The sequence below is a fragment of the Poecilia reticulata genome, linkage group LG7, assembly GCF_000633615.1.
Source record: "Poecilia reticulata strain Guanapo linkage group LG7, Guppy_female_1.0+MT, whole genome shotgun sequence".
In the NCBI taxonomy this organism is placed as follows: domain Eukaryota; kingdom Metazoa; phylum Chordata; class Actinopteri; order Cyprinodontiformes; family Poeciliidae; genus Poecilia; species Poecilia reticulata.
Window position 1 is genome coordinate 12854859 of NC_024337.1, and position 20063 is coordinate 12874921.

At 41.0% G+C, this 20063-nt stretch overlaps 1 protein-coding gene across 5 annotated transcripts; it reads right to left on the reverse strand.

The window, feature by feature from the left end:
* Positions 1–2136: 2136 nt before the first annotated feature.
* On the reverse strand, positions 2137–15758 carry tcea2 (transcription elongation factor A (SII), 2). Of its 5 annotated transcripts, none has more exons than XR_001776785.1 (11): positions 15676–15758; positions 14763–14825; positions 13554–13659; positions 13221–13317; positions 12936–13072; positions 12692–12748; positions 11615–11769; positions 11389–11535; positions 11241–11312; positions 4639–4774; positions 2137–2970 (listed from the first exon to the last, which is right to left on the reverse strand). XR_001776785.1 is itself a non-coding variant. In XM_017305692.1 (11 exons), the coding sequence occupies exons 1-10, from the start codon at positions 15742–15744 to the stop codon at positions 4697–4699; spliced, it is 981 nt and encodes a 326-aa protein (XP_017161181.1). In that variant the 5' UTR covers positions 15745–15758; the 3' UTR covers positions 2137–2527; positions 4664–4696. The 5 variants fall into 5 exon arrangements, 4 of the variants coding, with proteins under 4 accessions (XP_017161181.1, XP_017161180.1, XP_008412893.1 ...); XM_017305692.1 differs by having other exon boundaries at positions 2137–2527; positions 4664–4774; XM_017305691.1 differs by having other exon boundaries at positions 2137–4774.
* Positions 15759–20063: the final 4305 nt, after the last annotated feature.

The window sequence follows — 20063 nt, forward strand, 5'->3', positions numbered from 1 at the left end:
TTTCTCACTGTACTTCTGCCTCTATGAGAGCTGATTAATGATAAAACATCTGAGTGAGAACAAAATGTCAGCCTATAGGGTTTTATCCAGCTGCTGCTGGATCAAAACTCCACTTCCAGATTTACAAACATAAATGCTTCAGAAAATGAAAAGTTCATATCAGACAGGAATAACCAGTGTAGTGTTGAATGCAGATGTTATATAATTTATTCTAAACCAGCCTGAGTTGCTTTAAATTCATCAGATTGGTTGGTTTACATGAGGTTTTAGCCTACTTCATGTTGTCAGACAGGTGCAATTTAAGAGACTTTTTGATTCTGCTATGAGGTAGAAAAAATAAATAAATTCTCGAAGCGGGAAAATACTTTTTTGTACAACCTTATCATTTTTTTATAACTTATTTTGCACATTTAAGAAATGGGGATTGGAGAAAGCTAGGCGTTTTTGAGTCACTGTTTTTATTATTGTGCGTTTCTGGATAATTTAATAAAATAACAGGAATAAAAGTCTAAAATCTGACCATCAGTTGAGTAAGAACAACACAGCTGTCTTCAGTTTTCTTTAACAATTTCTAGACTCTTCCAGTCTCTTGGTACAGTGGATCCCCACATAATCACAATTCAGTATCTAAAATATTGGCACTAATATCAAATTTTAAATTTTTTTTTTATTTGCAAATGTTTAAAAAATCTTAAATATTTTTTAAACAGCAGCTTTGAAAGCTGAAGCTCAGCGCAATGCTGCTTGACTTTCTAGTGGTTGGCTCCGGCTAAGCAGCCAATCCAGGAGCACCATTAATTTTCCTTGCCTTTGATTGGCTGTAGCCCACAAGCTGAGATGAAGACAGTAGATATCAGCTTCAGTGGCAGCGCTAAGACGGTTTCCACTGAACATGTGAAGGTATATTTGGTGTTTGGTATATTAAAACAGATATTTTAACCCTACCGGGACGAAGCCCACTGTGGAGCGGGCAAACACGTGACACGTTTATAAGGCTTCGTAATAACACAGACGGCATACCGAGTGTTCATTTCACCTCTGGTGGACAGTACGGACTTCAAACTTTGTAAAAGTGGTGTTTTTATATTGGTTTTGTGGTTATTTACTTGAAAATAAAGCCAGGAATATGATCGATCATTTCCGCCTTACTGTGTGGGGGTCTAACTGTACCACATTTCGACACAACCAATGAAAATGTGTTGACGGTCTGTTGCTAGGTAGAACGGAGATACCTGGGGACAAACGAGAGGGCCGGGGGGGATTTGGATACGGCAAGCGACTAGGGAGAATTGATGCTGTGGATTTTACTAAGAGTGTTTCGATAGGTTTTTTATACAGTAAGTATGTTATTTAGAGTTTGTGGTGTGTGTAGTGTTAGTAGTAGTTTTGCTAGCGATCGCTGCATGGCTTCGTAACGAGCTCTGACGCACTGAGAAGAGAAAGACTGCGCGCCGGAATGGCCATTTAGACCTGGGCCTACAAGGGTTAAACAATTTAAAGTCAGTCTCAGGTAATCGTGGGTTTTAGCTAACAGTAAATTGTCGCCTGCTGTACACAGAACATGTCAGCATGTGGGCAAAACACATTTAGTGGATATGGTCAGTGCAATATGAAACAGTCGTATGTTTTTGTCATCTTCTCGTTACTGTAAATAATTGTTTGGAGCAGATGGTTTTTTTATATATATGATCTTAAATGGCATCTTTTGTCGTCTTTTTCTCCTGTTTGCTCTGAACTGAAGGTTAGCCTGGATGCCCGGGTTCGAGAGGTGATCAACAGGAAGATGCAGGACCCCACGCCTCACACGTTTGAAGACGCCCAGCTGCAGATCTACACGCTGATGCACAGGGACTCCTACCCACGATTCCTCTCCTCCAATATCTACAGGACCCTGGTTCTGGGCGGGTCCCGCTCCTCCTCAGAGTCCTAGTCCTCCCCCTGGAGCTCCTCCTCCACCTCCATGCTGCCTCGTGTTCCTCGGACAGGAGCGTTTCACCTCCTCTGTTCAAATCACGTATTCTTTGAATCACTGCCAAGACTCCTTTCCTTTCTCTTCTCCACCATCAGCTTCAGGTCATGTTCTAGCTTTGAAAATTGAAATTAATTTGAGTAAAACAAATGTTCTGCACATCCAAGTGAAGGAAAGTAGAATCGGTTAACATTTATTGCCAGAAATATTCAAGTTCAATGATCCTCGCTCGTGTTTACAGGTCAAGCCCATCCATGAAGGCAGATTTAGTTTCTTCCTCTTTCTGTTTTTTTTTTTTCTCAGCCGTAAACAGCCGGAGAAGGACGCGTTCCTGGATATTTAAGTATTTATGAGTTAGGATCTTCTGTTATGTGGAGACGTACTTGACTACTTTGTGAGAGTCTGATGCATTTCAAGAGGAAAACCGTTCGTCTGTGCCATGGACCTCTGGTGGATTCGACGCCCGGCCTTCCCCACACACTCCAGCCACCGTAACCAGCCAATCAGAGGAGGACGTCCCAGACCTGCAGTCGCCTCCTCCTGACGAAGGACGGAAAGCTGAAAGGAAAAGACGGATGCTGAATCATTCCCCCGTTCTTTCTGTCGTTTTTCCTCCGTTCAACTGGAAAAACAGGGTGCTCCCTCCATCTCCCACCAAAACACAAAACCCACAACGTTTTCTGGACCGCTCGTTTCCCGCCTGTCGTAAACAAACGGATGAAGGAAGGACGACATTCCTTCCAACTACTGATTTACAAAAAGACGACGAGTCTATTTTTTAAGAGAAAACTATATGAAACAATTTTATTATATATATATATATATATATTTTTTTTTTTTTTTATTATTTTATTTCTCCTACTGAGTCCCTCACCTGAATGATATTATTTTTTTGCAAGCGGAGGAGAATTCCTCTGAGACTGTACTGATCTCCACCCAACACACACACACACACACACACACACACACACACACACACACACACACACACACACACACATCACCGCAATAAAACACTGGAGTCCAGACAACAGGCACACACTGATCATATTTGAGTCACTCTGCGCACAGGGATTGTTCAGAAATCACAAGTTAATTCACTAAATAAATCGCAGTGATGAAGAAAAGCCCGAAGAGTTTTAAAAAAGGAGAAGGAAGATGTCTGCTCTGACCGTTTCCTGTTTCCCTCTCAGGCTCTTAACTCAGGTTTTCCAGCTGATGACCGTTTGACTCACATTCCTCACAAGATCCAAACCGACTTCCTGAACGGTTTTCAGGATCAGCAGAGTTTAGTTTGAAGCCTCCATTTTTAAGCTTTATTGATTAATTCATGATTAGTGTTGAAATAACCTTTTTTTTTGGTGTATTTTACTTTTTTGAATCTTAACTTTGCACATTAACCAATATGAGCTTTTCAGTCTGTCTAGTCATCTAGGTTGTCCAAACTGCGGCCCGAGGCCACATGTGGCCCCTGGGCTGATTTGGTGTGGCCCCTAAAAATAACTAAAAAAATTACATAAGTTTGGTTGCTAACTTGTGCAGGTAGTTGATGCCAGTTGAGAGATTTTTGTTTTGAATTAGAGCAAAAATGATTAGAAAAAAGTTAAAATCTTCTAATGATGGAAAGTATATGATGAAATAGAAAGTATCCATCTTTTTTACAACCATGCTTTTTGCGTTCTCTTTGACTTTATTGGAAAAAACATTACATTTATGTACTAATATTTACAGAAAAACAGACTTTGGTTCCCCAAAAATCTGCTTTTAGCTAATTTATTAAATTTGGCGTAATATGGCAAAATTTGATCCAAGATTAAAATCCTTTTTTTTTTTTTTAAGCTCAATTTTTATTTACTGTATGTTGAGGTTTTTGTTGAGCAGGAAAATAATTTATGATTTTAAGTTGTTTTAGAAATTCTATATTTTTTGATTCTGACYTGACGATTTTATTTATATAAAGCACATTTTCAGCAACAAGTCAATACAAAGTGCTTAGAGGCTAAATCTGTCTGCAGCCTGATATTATGGCAGGTTAACAGTATAAAAATCATTTGTTTATTTAGTGTTGCCGTGACAACTCAAACACTGAGAACAAAGAATCTTATGAAAACTTWAAAAAGTCTCATTTCGGTCCAAACCTGGTCTCAAAATTCAATATGGTGGAATCAAGGAATAACATCTTCCTGCCTGAATTTAGCTGCATTTATATGAAAGAAAAATGTGTTTTATTCTGTCAAGCAGATGCCAGTATGAGTATGAGTGCATTTTGTCAAAAAATTAGACACAGCTGAGAATAGATGGCAGAAAAGTTCTTCCGGTAGAATCCTGAGTGTGTGTGGAAGAAGCACTAACGGGCGTTACTGGGACACACACCAGTTGGTTCAGRCTGGGAAGGTTTCRGGCTAATTTTCTAACAGTTACACGCAGAAATGGCTGCAGAAATCCACATCTTCAGTGTGTTTTCTATAACAGCGGCCAGTTTATTGCGCGAGAACGTTAGTGCAGCCTGAAAAACTCACAGATGTGATCAATAACCCTCTGCAGATCTAATTAGCCAATAAAAAAACAAGGATGATTCAACGTTTTGCACTTTAAAAATCCCCCAAAAATCAAAACGCCAGAACAGTCCCAGTCAGCATAGTAATTCAAATGTTTATGCACACACACACACACACACACACCAGGGTGGCCTACCTGGGCACTGCTGCTGCTGACCTCTGTAACCTCTCACCTTCGACCACGCCACTGTCTGATGCCCACTTGCACGCCTGCTCCTGATTGGCTGCAGGAGGCCGCAGGGCTGATCTGTGGTTGGTCAGTTCAGGAAGAGGGGTGGGAGAAAAAAATCCCAGGTGCAAAAAATAAACCTTCATGAAAAGAGCTGATAAAAAATATACAGAGATGAAAACAAGGTAACTATTGTATGAGATGGTAAGCATAACCCCAGTGCTTCTTGGGAAATGTAGTGTGAGGAGAACAAACGTTTGTAGGTGCCTGTAGAGGCAGACAGACCATTTAAATATTAAAAAAATAGCTATCTGAGTCTTTTACTAGGATGGTCTCTCAGAATGCATTTACCTTAGTATTGTTAATGTTATTTATTTTATATTTTGTTAAAACTGTGATTTTAATTGTACATATATAAACGGAAACCCTTGAGCATCCAGTGAGTAGCGGAGTCATTTGTTCAGGGTTTGGTGTTTTGAATAAACCAGAAACATTTCGATCTGATTTTATGGAACAAACATCAAATACTCTGGTCCCCAACGAAGACGACGTTGTGGTTTTTACTGGWCACGCCAGAGGAGTCAGATCCWTCCCAGTCTTTATTKAGGCTTTTTCARGGAAAGATGTTTGTTAAAAGTGATGCAGCAGTTAAAGCTCAACACCACTGAACAAAGCAACATCATCTGATCCAAACGGATAAGTGTGGAAACGGCCTGACGTCACACTAAACCTGTCCAGAAATGTTTTTTTTAAATGACGTTTGCGATTCAAGCAGACGAGACTTGATTCTACAGCTTTATTGTTTAGAGCGGTTTGATCGAAAGTGACTCAAATCCTGTTCTTATAACTGAGAATACATTTGTTTAACTGAGCCTTAAAGAATTTGAAGACAGGAAGCCATTATTTTAACAAAGCAAACATGCAAAATCAATTTAAATGTAAAAAGAAAATTGGACAACTTTATTTGCTGGACTTTAGTTTTGTCTTATTGGCCCCAGAGTATTTTTGACTCAACAATTTTGTCCCACATGACAAAATGTTTGGAAGCCATGTTGATTTAATGTGGATATTATTTATATTATCAGGGGCTGCACAGTGGCGCAGTTGGTAGAGCTGTTGCCTTGCAGCAAGAAGGTTCTGGGTTCAATTCCCAGCCCCGGTCTTTCTGCATGGAGTCTCCATGTTCCCCCTGTGCATGGTGGGTTTTCTCCAGGTACTCCGGTTTCCTCCCACAGTCCAAAAACATGACTGTCAGGTTAATTGGCCTGTCTAAATTGCCCCTAGGTGTGAATGTGTGTGTGGTTGTGTGTCCTGTGTGTCTCTGTGCTGCCCTGAGACAGACTGGCGACCTGTCCAGGTGACCCCGCCTCTCGCCCGGAACATCAGCTGGAGAGGAACCAGCACCTCCTGACCCCACTGAGGGACAAGGGTGTAAAGAAAATGGATGGATGGGTTATTTTTCAGGTATTTGCGGTGATTTTGCTGTTGCCATGGTAGCGCTGTTGGTAAAAATGTTGCTTTGCAGCAAGAAGGTCCTGGGTTTGCATCTCTCCCTGTGCATGTAAGCACTCTCTCCTGGTACTCCTGTTTCCTCCAATGAACAAAAACCTTTTTGGAAAAGAATAACGGACACTAAAATTCCCAGCAACCCTATTAAACCTGTGTTGGCTGCATAAACGACGGCTGCTTTCCAGAAAGCAACCAGCTTAAATTCACTTTACCAGTTCTGACAAGACGAATTAGGCCAGAAGCAAATCTAAAACTGGTCTCTGAGATTTCCAGCAGAGAAGAAACGCTGCAGTCCATTTCCTGAGGTGACGCTTTAGTGAGTCGTGTTTGAAGTGAAAGTGAACATGAACTGAGCAGAGTTGGTGTTTATACTGCTAACACCGCGCTGCTGAAGGAAACCAGCACATACTTTCACACAACCCATCAAACTGTCATTTTGCGGCTTGTGTGCCTGTTTTCTTTCCCACAGTTCACTGTAACCTGAGCTGCTATTGTTTGGGATTTCTCAAGTGTGTGTCACACATGCACAAACGTCCAAACATCATGCATGCATGTATGGAGTAGCAGCAAGGTGGCTGGATAAGACATCAAAATGCTTGAGGCAGATTTTGTTTTTCTTCAACAAGCAAGYCAAAACTTTGCAGCCGTTAACTCAGGAATAAAACCTAAAGCTTTCATTTCTGCTCCTGCAGACTGAACASATCATCTGAGCTCATTAGCAGAGGTCCTGGACAAGGATGAGCTTAAAGGGTTATGAGTTACGCAAAACCGACTTTTTTTACACCATGTTATGATATGATTCCCTCATGTTTTCATGCATGTTTGATAAATCCTTTAATCTCCCATGGCAACCATTTGGGGTGCCTAAAAGCTAGTTCAGGCACAAGCAGTAATGAATAGCTGTAAAAAGCTGTGACGACGTGCAGGAAAGAGCAGGAGCTTCTTAAAGAGACAGACACACAATTTTAAGTCATATTTGAAATGTAGAACCTTTTAATAACTGAAGGTAAYAAACCGTACTTGACTGTGCTGCAAAAATATGTTCCTGGAAAATACTAARTACAACCTCTCGGCTGATACTGACATCAAAATGATCTTTCCTGCCTCTACAAAGGTCTGAAAACCTGCCACCRTCCCCATTTGGTCCGCCATGAAACAGACGTGCACTATTTAGTCAACTCACTTTGGAGAATTTACCRACTAGGTTACTATATTTAGCGACACAAAAAATCGGTATGGGACAGAATCGGAATCCAAACGGATAAGTGTGGGAGCAGCAGGGTGGAGAGGATGGAGGAAAAAAAGTGACAGCTGGTGATCCGTGACAGAAAGATGGATGAAAAGGACAAGAGGAAACTTTATACGACGATGGGATTCTGATTGGACGGGAGAAGAAATGATGTCAGTTGATTTGGAGCTTAAAGCTGAATCCAGACGGTCACAGATGAGGTTCATCGAGTTACGGAGGAGGAAATCCAGAGCGGTTGGTGTCAAAAACACACATGGATGCAATGCTGGCCCTCTAGTGGGTTTTTTAATGCAAATGGCTGATCTGTTCCGTCGTTTCATTATGAGTGGATGCAAGGCTTTACGCTTTCAAATCTGTGAAGCTTTTTCTCAACTGCTCCACTTTTTAGAAAGAAAAAAATCACAGCTACCTTCACTGAGATTCATCTGCCACTTTACAGTAAGATTAACTGTATAAACAGGTAATAACCTGTTATTACAGCCTCTAAAGCAGGACTTTTTCTTATGTGGACCAAAAGCTTCAGCTCAAACGTACACACCGTGTAAAAAAAATATTAAAAATACTCAACATGAACTGTTTCAAGTAAACGACTAAAGTGGTCGGATTGATTTATAGGAACAGGATCGTCGACTCAAAACTTCAAAATGGTTTTTCTGTTTTCCTTGCTAAATGAAAGGAATCCAGTTTGATCCTCATTTTGGGAGAGAACTGACAAAATGCTTGATTTGATCAAGTCAATACCTGATAAAATGTTCCACCCCAGAACTCATTACCAACTTTAGTCAGTAGTAATGAGGCAGCATTTATGCTAAATAAATGTAATAAGCCAAGTAGAAGCCGAGGCTGTTTGGGGTTGAAGGCCTGGAAACGTTTTAGAGCGTTTGTTTTCCGTGCCTGCTGAACCCAGTGGAGGGTCAGCAGAGGCGGGCGGGGAAACGCATTAGCAGTTATTACCAGAAACAAGGATTAGCATCAYTCAGCTGCGACTCGACTGCTGACGTGGTCGGAAAAGTCACCTTCATTTTGAGCCGCTCTTCAACAGCCCAACAGTTTCTGTGGGCTGGTTTGTGCCGTCCACCGCGTTTCCATCCAGGCAGGCGGCGGCCAGCGGAGCATCAGAGCCCCGAGCCTGGAGGCGCCTCGTCGCCTCGCTCCCATGCTCATGTATGGGAAGAGCTGAGCGCCGTTTCCACAACAAACACTGCAGCAGCTTTCTGTGCTCGGCTTTCTCACCACTTCTCATCTCCTCTGTCAACACGCTCGCCACCGTCACCGAGAGGGACGGACGGCCGGCGTCGCTGGGCTTTCTCCTGGAAACGTGACTTACTTCAACTGTCGCATGAATATTTTTTTTTTTTTTTACAGTTACAGTCGGTATCGTCCTCTGAAGGACCGATAATATTCTGACACCTGCATGGAGCCTCGCAGCCTTTTGTTTTTTAATTCAAGCAGTTTATTMGATCTTTATCTTCCTCACTCATCAGCTCCCTCGGTTCAACATGTCTGAAAAGTTTCCGTGTCGGAAAAGAAGTAGAAATGYAACGATACAAAAATCTGGGCCAATATCAATATCCGATATTAGTATTGCTCTGAATTGCATATATTTTCCTACCCTTTTGACTAGAGCTGCAATTATTTTAGTAATTGATTATTCTGACATTTAATTGGACAAAAAAAAAAAAAAAAACCCGGGATGTTCTGAAGATTTATTATTTAACGAGTTGAGCTTATTTCACACTAGAAATGCATGAAAATAGATTTTTTTAAAAAGTCAGAAAACATTTTATGTCCTAAAATGAAATAGCAGCATTACTTTGGTCAAAGCCTGATCGTTTGTAGCAAAGCTAAAAAAAAAAACCTGTGAAGATTTTGGATTAACCAAAATTAAGGCAAACGTTGCTTAATAGGAGATTTATATATATATATATTGAACCAGGTGAGGCTAAAACTGCCACTTTAGTTCTGAACATATTTACAAACAAGGTATTTTTTATCTTGAGTGCAAAATGTATATACATTTGTACAGTTTTGGCTTAATTATTGCTCTGCATTGTGTTCTTTTATCACATGGCCTTTTTGGAGTCTGACTCCAGTTAATTATTTGATCAATAAAATAGTTGACAATCATTTCAATAATCGATTCATCTGACTAAATGGGAAGGAGCAGGAAGAGGATTCCACCGGTTAAATGGACCAACAGTTCACTTCAATAAAAACGAACAAATGAAGGAAATAGATCAGCGGCTGGATGTTAATCCAAGAGCAACTTTAATATAAGTGTGAGACGAAAAATACGTGGCAGGAAAACAAGGCAAAGAAAGGCATCATCATCATCATCATCATCATCATCATCATCATCATCATCATCATCACCACTTTCACCAGGCCTCACTGTAAATGTGCTTAAAGCTCCATACAAAACTAATCAAACAGAAACTTCTCCATATTTTCATCTTAGTATATTACAACTGTTAGTCTTATATTTATAAAAAGAAACTACAAAATAAAAAATATTTTGCAAATTCAAATTTAATTATTTACTGACTTTGTTTTGTTACTCAATTATATACACACATGCATACACACACACACACACACGCACACACACACACACACACACGTCTTCAACAGAACTGTGAAGAGAAAGAGAAAACGCGGTGATTAGAGTTTGCCTGCTGGGGTCACAGGTAGATAATGTTCAGCTTGCAGCGCCACCTACAGGTYGGTGCAGTTAAAGACATCAGGTCCAACACAACCAGCTCCCATTTCAGGCACTTTTCTACATTTCTGAGTCTCAAATTTTTTTAAACTTTTGGAACTCGAATTAAAGAAGTTTTTCCAAGAAAATGTAAAGTTTTCTTGAAACTGCTAAGACGGTTATACACATTTATATATTATTTTAACTATATTTGGTCTCAGGTATTTGCAGATTTTACTGGAGGTTCACCGTGTGCTGAAGTTTGTTGTAACGTAGCAAATGTCAGGCACCAAACAGAAATCTTTCTAATAACCACACTAAGTCAATGTGGTTATTACATTTTCTTAATGTTTTTGCTTTATTTTGTAATAGAAAATGTTGATTTTCTTGCAGKAAACTCTAAGGACATTCAGGAATAACTAGAATAACGATGATAACCTGCAGGTTAGGAGGGATCATCTCAGATTTAACACGCTGAACTAATTCAAACATTTTCACTCAGATGAACCAGTTCTGTGAAGTTCTGAGACTCAGAGGTGAAACTCAAACTTTGCAGTCTCAACCTCTTAAGAGATGCAGAAAAACAAACCGTGATCATCTGTCCAACTGTAACGTTAACATCCAACTGGTAGGAGGTMGATTTCAATTTGTCACAATTCCTATAAATCTGCTTTTTGATCATTTCTACTGGTGAAATCAGTCGGCTCACCTCGACCCAGAGCCAGCAGCTAAATAAGGGAGGGATGAAGGACTGGAAAAGAAAGGAAGGACTAATATGGAGGGGAAAGGTGGAGAGACTGAGGGGGAGGGTGAAAGTGAAGAGGTCGGAGACGCAAGCAGGAGGGAGAAGAGCGAGTCGATGAAACTGAAGGAGGAGGAAAGAGGGGCGGAGGGGGAAACGATGGAAAAAGTCTGGGAAAAAAACAAGAACAGAGGACATGAAGAGAAAGATGAAAGAGAGAAACATGAAGGTGAGTGAAGAGGAAGAACCGTGAGCTCAGTCTCTGCTGCCACCTTGTGGTAAAACATCAGACGGAGGATGTTGGAGCRACCCGCAACGCGAAAGAGAAAACCCAACGTCTCCTCACCTTCCATCGGTTGCCGCAGCCGTTACACAGAACGAAGGTGGTCATGGGTTCGTCGGCGCTGCGGGTCTGGACCTGGAAACAAACCGGACCAACGCATGAGAGCACAGCGCAGCCTGGGGCTCCTCCAGGGCGGACTCTGGTTCCGTACCTGCGTGTACGTGCAGTTCTTGCCGTGACACTTGCTGCAGATGAACATGTCCGTCTCGGTTCCGCCGACCTTGGACAGCTGGTGTTCTCTGATGGACTCTTTGGTCAGAGTCTCTCTGATCTGCTTCAGCTCTGCGCTCGCCATCTCCTGGAATCACACCCACAACAACAGCCGTCTCCCACGGTTACCAGCCGACACTGAACTCATCGGCGCCTGCSGGACTCACCTCCGCCGTCATGGAGGCGATGCGTTCAGGTGCGATGCTCCCACACAGGACGTTGCGCCTCAGCTCCGGGTTCTTCTGGTCCTTCAGGTTGGAGATGCGGCTCCGCAGCCGCGTCTTGTACTTCATGTCCGTGGATTTGAACTCCTGAAATATCCGTGAGGACGACCAACTGTCAAGGACTAAAACACTTCGACGGTGAGAAGGAATGGTTTAAATGTCTGCAGTGTCCAGAATGTGTGGGGTCTGCTGAGATGTTAGCTTTTCCTGGCCCATGTCTGTACGAGTCCTGAATGGAGGGAAGCGTCAGCCCTGCTGATCCTCTCCAGATATAATCGATGACTGGCATAAAACCAGGAACAGAGAACCAACTACTGGGAGAACCAATAAGATTAATCGGAAATGTTTCAGGGTTTAAATAACAAGAGTCAGCAGCAGCCAGACTCTGAGAGTCAGACTCACTGATTAACTGACCAGCAGAAAATAAAACTCTTCTATAAGGCAAAGGATTTTTGTTTAGTTTCTATCTGGACTGTTTAAATGTGTCAATAGAATATCAATAAGGAAAGAAACTGAAACTTCTCAGCATCAAGTCTCATCCCAACAGGCCTCAGGTAGTGAGTTAAATATCATTATTCCACAATTAGAAAGTCACAACATGTAGGATTTGATTAATAAAAAGATTTTCCAGGAAAGCAGGAACCTCTGTACTCCTGAGCGCTCCTCTTCTGCCCCCTGGTGGTCGTTCCAGACATACCAGCTCCTTGTGAACTGAATTATTCTCCCAAACAGGATGGACCACACTTGGTTCAGCACTGGATCCATCTCAACTAAAAATATGTAAATGTAAAAAAACTAAAGATTCAAAATGTTACTGTGGCCTAATCAAAGTCCAGATTGATAACAAAAAACTACCTTTTATTATATTTTGGGTCAGATTTATAATGTTCAGCTCAGTCAGAACTGCACCATCCTGCGTGGCGCTCATATAAACGCTCGTGTTTAATTAGAAAATAACTGAATAAAAGGGAAAAACTTCAAAGTTTTGGTTCTATAATGTGAATTAAACATAAAGGATATGTTCCTCAATTTGTGCTGCCAGATGTTCACAGTCAACTCCAACAGCCTTGAAGTCATCTGAAACACACAACATGGGGTTTGTCATCATTATTATTTCATCAGGGACTGACAAAAACATTTTTAGAGAGGGACCAAGTAAAACCAATTAACCAATTTRGGAAGAAAGCAGATAAACAATTAAGCAGCGTAGCAAGTAACCAAAAGATTAAAGTCGAGGTTTAACACAGATTAAAGATGTTTTCACCTCCAGTCTGCAGAGCCGCCACCAGCAGCTCTCGACTCTTGGTCCGCACGTTGTCCGTAGTAACGGGGGTCGGGGGGAAAGAGGTGAACCGGTGCGGGACGGTGGGCGTGGTCGGAGTCTCCACAGACTTCTCACTGCTATGAAATGAGACGATGAGATGAAACAGAGACAACTTTCAGGACTCTACCAAGACAACTATGAGATAAAATCTTTCATTTGGTTTCATCACCACAGACAGAAACTCTGAATAACTGTAACCAAAGGCAGCAACATGCTRGTCAGAACCTCTTCTCAGTGGAGCCAGAGTCCTTGGAGGTAGACGACGACCTCACAAGAGAGCCTTCCTTCTTCTTCTTCTCATCAGGCTTCCCTTCTTCACCGTCTGCAGACAGAAAACACACACACACACACACACACACACACCCACACACACAAAAGAACAACTTTTTTTCCAAGTGAAGTTTGGAGATTCAAATCTAAAACTTTTCGCTATACTATTTGAATCAGGAAAAGAAAAAAATTGAGTCTGAGAAATGAGGCATTGAACACCAACCATGGATCACCATTCATGTGTGTACTAGTTAGTCACTGACTAGTCCTCAGAGAGGCGGCGCTCACCCAGAAGTTTCTTCCAGGACTTGATGAGAGTTTTGGCCAGAGTCTGAACTTCCTCATCTGAACTCTGCTTCCTCACCGCGTTCACCGACATCCCGACTCTGGTTGACTGAATTCAGACGATCAAGAGAATCAAAAAATGAGCAAAAAAAACCCAACAAAATAACCATTTCATAATCATTTTTAATAGAAGACATCAGAGAATATAYGCTATTTCACGAGAATTTCAGGTACGTCATCATCGGTCATATTGCTATGTGCTGCAAAAMAATTGTCTTTAAGTAGTTACCGTGTTTCCCCGATTGTAAGACGTTTCGGGGGTTTCAGGGGAATCGGCTAATATAAGCCGTACCCCGAAAGTAAGACATATGTACTTTCGGGGAAACACGGGGGTATTGCCGCCTCCCTCTCATCTAGCTGCGCGCCGCCTCCTGCCCACGTCCGCACCGTCCCCCTCTCCATACGTCACCGCGCCGTTTTTGTTTTTGTAACCATCCATCCATTTTCTTCCGCTTATCCGAGGTCGGGTCGCGGGGGCAGCASCTTCAGAAGGGAGGCCCAGACTTCCCTCTCCCCAGCCACTTCTTCCAGCTCCTCCAGGAACCCCAAGGCGTTCCCAGGCCAGCCGAGAGACGTAATCCCTCCAGCGTGTCCTGGGTCTCCCCTCCTCCCGGTGGGACGTGCCCAGAACTCCTCACCAGGGAGGCGTCCAGGAGGCATCCTGACCAGATGCCCGAGCCTCAACTGGCTCCTCTCGACGTGGAGGAGCAGCGGCTCTACTCTGAGTCCCTCCTGGATGACCGAGCTTCTCACCCTATCTCTAAGGGASAGCCCAGCCACCCTGCGGAGGAAACCCATTTCGGCCGCTTGTACCCGTGATTTTGTAACCATAAAAATGTTAATTTTATGGTTAMAACAAACAATTCGCCAATGTTTTTCCAATATAAGACATACCCCGAAAGTAAGACATAGTGGGGCTTTTGGGGATAAAAAGAAAGTAAGACACTGTCTTACTTTCGGGGAAACACGGCAGTAGCTACGAAAAACTACTAACTTGCCCTGGTTAGTCTGTTGACCATGATAGCGGACAGGAAGATGATCAAAGAAGCTCTAAACATCCTGAAATGCCCTCCTGGAACCTGCAGCCAGCGCCTGCTAGTGATGCATCAGAAAGACGCAGAACGAGGAGGAAAACATGAAGGTCAGACTGACCTGCAGAGTTTCCAGAGACATCTTCATGTTTTTCAGTTCCCTCAGCAAATCAAGAGCGCCGTCCTTCAAGGAAAGAAAGCTTCAGGTTCAGATCTCACCAACTTACCAAGCTGATTAATAACCAGCTGCTATCCAAACACAGCTTATACCAAAGAATTTTTTATTATTTCTACTTCTACTGTTCTATGTAGTTTTAGCAATATCGGGTTMATTTACCCACATGAGGTTTTCTTGCTGGTGAATAAAACAATCAAATATTACAGTAGTTTTTAAAAAGAGCACATTACGTAAAATATTAGCACTCGTTTAGCAGCTGATTCTGTTTTCTTCTGTGTCTGAGCCAAATGAATGGAGACACTGTTTGAATGCAGCTGCAACAGTAATGTAACTGGTAGCATTAGCTTGAAGCAACTTTACAGGCCAAGCATGTTTTAACACRTGGAGTGAACGTTAATTTAACAATTAATAAGCAATTTGATCATTTTAATTACGTACTTTGTGGTTTTGTTGCTTTTTTTTCAATCATGACAATTTTTTAAGCAATATTATCAACGCAGTTAYACAATAACCACACGCACAAGTTGATTCATTCATTCGGGGTAATTAAAAATAAAACCGTAAACCAACTGAAGTGATGACGTAACTAATTCCAGGTGCGTGTGTTTATTTAAATGACAACTTTCTGACCAATGGCTGCCGAGATTCAGAACCAACAAACCACTTTGAAAAAGGCAGAAAACTCGGCTTGTTTTATCAGAAACTTTAACATTTCCTCTGCCAGGCCAGGAATAAACGGCGTTAAGAGCCTCTGGCCCCGTTTCCAGAATCTTCCGTCCCTCTCCGGGTGAAGGTAGACTCATCACTTGATGGCTGCTCTCATTCCGCGGATGCAGCAACTGCTTTGTGCTCTTACCGTGTTTTTCTTGTGCACCATTTTATCCAGCTTTTTGGCGATGCGCTCAACCTCCTGCGTTTTGGCCATTTCTGCGGACTCTTCCTCGTCAGTTCAGCTGCTCTGCTCCATGTAAGAAGAGGGGAAAAAATCCCTCCCTCTCTCTTTTTCTGTCCTTCTTTCCACGCAGCCTGTCGGGTTTCTCTCCCAGCTGCTGTCTCTCTTTCTCTCTGGTTTGTTGTGATGTGACACCGAGGGACGATGGGAAATGGAGTTTGTACAGGTAGACCAAAACTCAGCGTCTCCAGTTTTCTAAAGATGACTATCGGCACAATGAAAAGAGTAAAATAAAAATGGTGTTTCCGCAAAAAAGCATTATGTGACTGGGAAGTTTCTTTGTGCAAACAAATTTCAACATATGTGGCTTTTTATTAAAACATATGAAAACTAAAAAAACTCATCTGGCAGCTATAGTTTCAAAACTTTTTTTTCAAGTCCTATGCAGACAAAAATAAATACCATTCATAAAAAATGTGAAATCTTGGTGAAATGTGATATTTCTGTAATAAATACATGCACAAATGTTGTTATTGTAAATCATTTTAGGCTTATTTTATGAGATGTTTACAGAATATTCAACGTGTAAACAGTTTTTCTGTCACAGCTGTAACTTTTCTTCCAAAACTAAAATGTGTGGAGCTCAGTAGAGACTCTCTGCTGAACATTGTTGCCTCCTTGTCCTGTAATAAGTGTCAACAAAGAGGTGCTCCATCTTTTAGAACATTTCTTCTGCCCTCCGTACCGGATGAGGAGTATCTGCCAGTTCTCACAGCCACAAATCAAAGGAACAGATTCTGATTGGTGAGCGTTGTCGCCTATACTGAACAGAACTGATTATCTCTCCAAGTCCTGGGATCGTCTGAGGAATTTAACCGACGCTGCAGACTGAGCTATGTTTGAAAAAGAAGATATGAGCTTCATAAAAGAGAAAAAACTTAATTTGAAGCTTTTAGATTACACAGATTGTCCTAAAGAAATCAGTAAATTTACTGCTCATATAAAATAAAGTGACATTTTGCTTCAATCAAGCAGAAATACTTTGATAAATGACTTTATAGTCTACAGATTTTTAAATCTGCAGATGCTCTTGTGTTTATTTTCTAAATTTTCACTCCAAACATTAAATTTCAAATATGACAGCATTCATTTTAGTAAAAAAAAAAAAATGTACACATTTATTGTGTGAAGTCTAAAACAGGAAAAAATATAAAAATTTCTGCTTGAAAAATCAGTACATCCCATTAAATCTGGAGCATGCTGCTGTTTCTAAGCCCGTTTTTTGGACTTGCGTGTTCCTCCCGTCTTCCACTAGATGTCAGTATTCAGTTATTTTATTTTCTAATACGTTTTCCTCTTATGTCTCCGCAAAATGTCAGATTGAACAGTTTCAAAAGAAATTAAACTATAACTGACAAAATGAGCTTCAAGAAAATGTTTCTAACTAAATGGACAATAAAGCATCACGACAGATTTTTATGTTCAATTGAAGTTTTTCAAAAACCTATTTTTACAGAAGTCATAGAGACCATAGAAAGGTTGGCTCTCGTTTTTACTTCACTACTTTGTTAAATCCATATTCATTTGTTTAAATAACTAATCAGAATCTCGACATGTTTAATGGATTAAAAGTAAACCTTAAAATGGGACACAAGTTAAAGCAAAGTAAAATAGCAGAGATGCTGATTTCAGGGAGAAGCAGAAATGGATGGAAATCTTTCATATTTAGTTAATATGAAAGATTTAATTTAATCTAAACCAGGCACAGCGCCGCCTGCTTGTAACTTTCCCTCTGTCCTCATCCAGATTTCAGCTGATTATTGCAGCTGATCTCTCCTCAGGCTGAAGATGTCCAGTAACATTAGCAACTGACCGTCTGTCAGACTCCACCCGAATGTTTGTTTGCTCCAGAAAACTTCTTTCATACCCAGTTTCATTGTTTTATTACTCAGTTTTCCTGAAATCTTCTGTCAACTCTCTCGTTTTATTTATTTTTTTTTCATTCTTGATGTCTTTGCAGCACAGAATCTGATCCTCCAATTTGTACCTTCTTGTCTCGTCCTTTCTTCACTTTTCTGCTGCCGATTATTTGCTCTTTTTTCCCTCTGTGATTGTATTTCACTCATTTTTCACTGTATTCCTATCAAAACAGCCGTGTTTCAGTGGGAACATCAGTCATTGCTGCTATATTTAGCAACTTTTCTGACATCATCAGGAATCGTTGGATCAAACTTTTTAAAAATCAGTGATCGGACAGAAAACTGCAATCGGTGCATCGATATAAAAAAGAGATTTGCTTTAAAAAGGTGCAGAACAAATAGATTTATTTTTCTTCTTGAGTAGTTAAGTTATTATTTTTTTAAATTGAACCTTTATGTAACCAGGTGAATTGACTGGGAACAAATTCTCACTTTCAATGACATTAAAATATTMTTCAATAGAATATGATTCAGCATTAAAAAGTAAAACTGTATTCATACTGACCAAATGTACAACAAACAGGTGAAAAGTTAATAGTTTTAAAAGCAGGTGCATAAATCATGTACTATGGTTTTTATTGAAGGTAGCGTACTGAGCTTCAGTTGATCCAACAAACTCTTAGGACCGTCATGGTGATTAATTTATTAGAATGTAAAGTGAGAGTTTTATTGGAAATATTGAAGAGAGAGTGAAAGTACGGAGGGGTTTTCAGAATAATCTTATGTAATTAACGTATGAATGGTTTACAGTRTGCAGTATCATTTTATTGCATTTGTTGTGTTTATTTTTGGTGAATGTTTTTTCTGCTGACTGAAAACAAGTTGGGAAATAAAAGATGCCTCGATACCTTTCCATTATTTCTAAGCAGACATATTTTAAGAGGAAAAATATGAACGCCAATGAGACACARATATAGTCTTTGTACACATCTTTACTCACTGATGGTCGATTCTCGTCTAAAAGTTGTAGGAAATCCAGCTGAAGCCGCTGCAGACCATCTGGCCTCAGCTCAGCCGCAGTGACTTCACCGCAGAACGGCTCGGCTGATGCTGGGATTTCAGCGAGGGATGCAGCGGCTGCCGGACTCATTTACCAACAATGAGGAAGAATTACCGCCTCAACACAATAGTTGGCCGGATTTTTGAAGGAAATAAGAATGGCTCCATCCATCCAACAGAGAGGGCTCTTCCTGTCTCCCATCATAACTTGCAGTTGCTCTACAGATCTGGTTTGGGCAGAAAGGACACTTCCTGGTGGCGTGTGAAGGTCAAAATGAAAAGCTGGAGATGAAGGAAAGTGGGCACTTCCTGCTCCAGATGAGGCCCTGCGGATCAGTTGAAGCAGAGAAGGACTTCCTGGCGTCAGAGGTTACCTGAATGAGTCCATGCATCAAGAGAAGAGAGGCTGCATTGATCTCATTCACAGAATAAATGCTTCTCCGGAAGTTACCCACAATGCATAGCGCAAACGCCACTGCAACCAGGATCTGGGGTACCAGGAATCTCCCACACGGAGACCAGGAGACCAAAGCGACTAATGTAGGTAGATACATCGGTCCTATCTGCAAAGATCAGTTTGTATTCAGCAGAAAATGCTTCAATAACGACATAATAATGTTTTTAATAATGCCTAGAACTTTCTTCCAACTTGAAAATCTTCTCTGATGAGCGATGGCCTACGCAGAGTTCTGTAAACATGATGGATGGAGATGGAGGCATTTTCCCAGACAGACACTCTTCTGTACGCTCCTCATGTTTTTATTAATAACCACCATTATTAATAGGCATGCAGAATCCTGCATGCCTTCCACATGCAGGATTCTTGATGCTGATCTTCACCGTGTTCACTCCTGCTGATGCTGCGTTATAGATGTACAGCTTCATGTGTTATTTTTCCTGCCTTTTCAGATGTTTCACTRACCTGTGAGAGTGCATGTTATTAGAGCCGMATGGTTTTTATTTCGAGTCTATAGATATGAGCTTCTATGCTCAGTCGCARCCGCCTGAAAATCTGAAAAGTGAAAAACTGTGGATGATTTGTGTTTCTGTGGGGATTTCATGTTTGGTTTGCAGCTGCTGGTGACGTAATGTTTTCATTCTGATCRTCTTTTCCAGTGTATGTTTTCAATGTTACATTTTTACCCGGGTGTTTTTTTTATCTTTTTAGACGAGTGTAGCTGTTTTACATTCTGGTGTTGGACGGATCTGGAACAATTAACCAAAGTTTMTTTTGTTTTCCAGATGGAAATTCAATATTTGCAATTCATCAGCTGTTTGATAATCTCAGCAATAAATATGAGAACATTAATGGTTTTAAGTTGACATTCATTTATTGTGTTCTGCCTTAATATTAAATCCATAAAATAATACAAA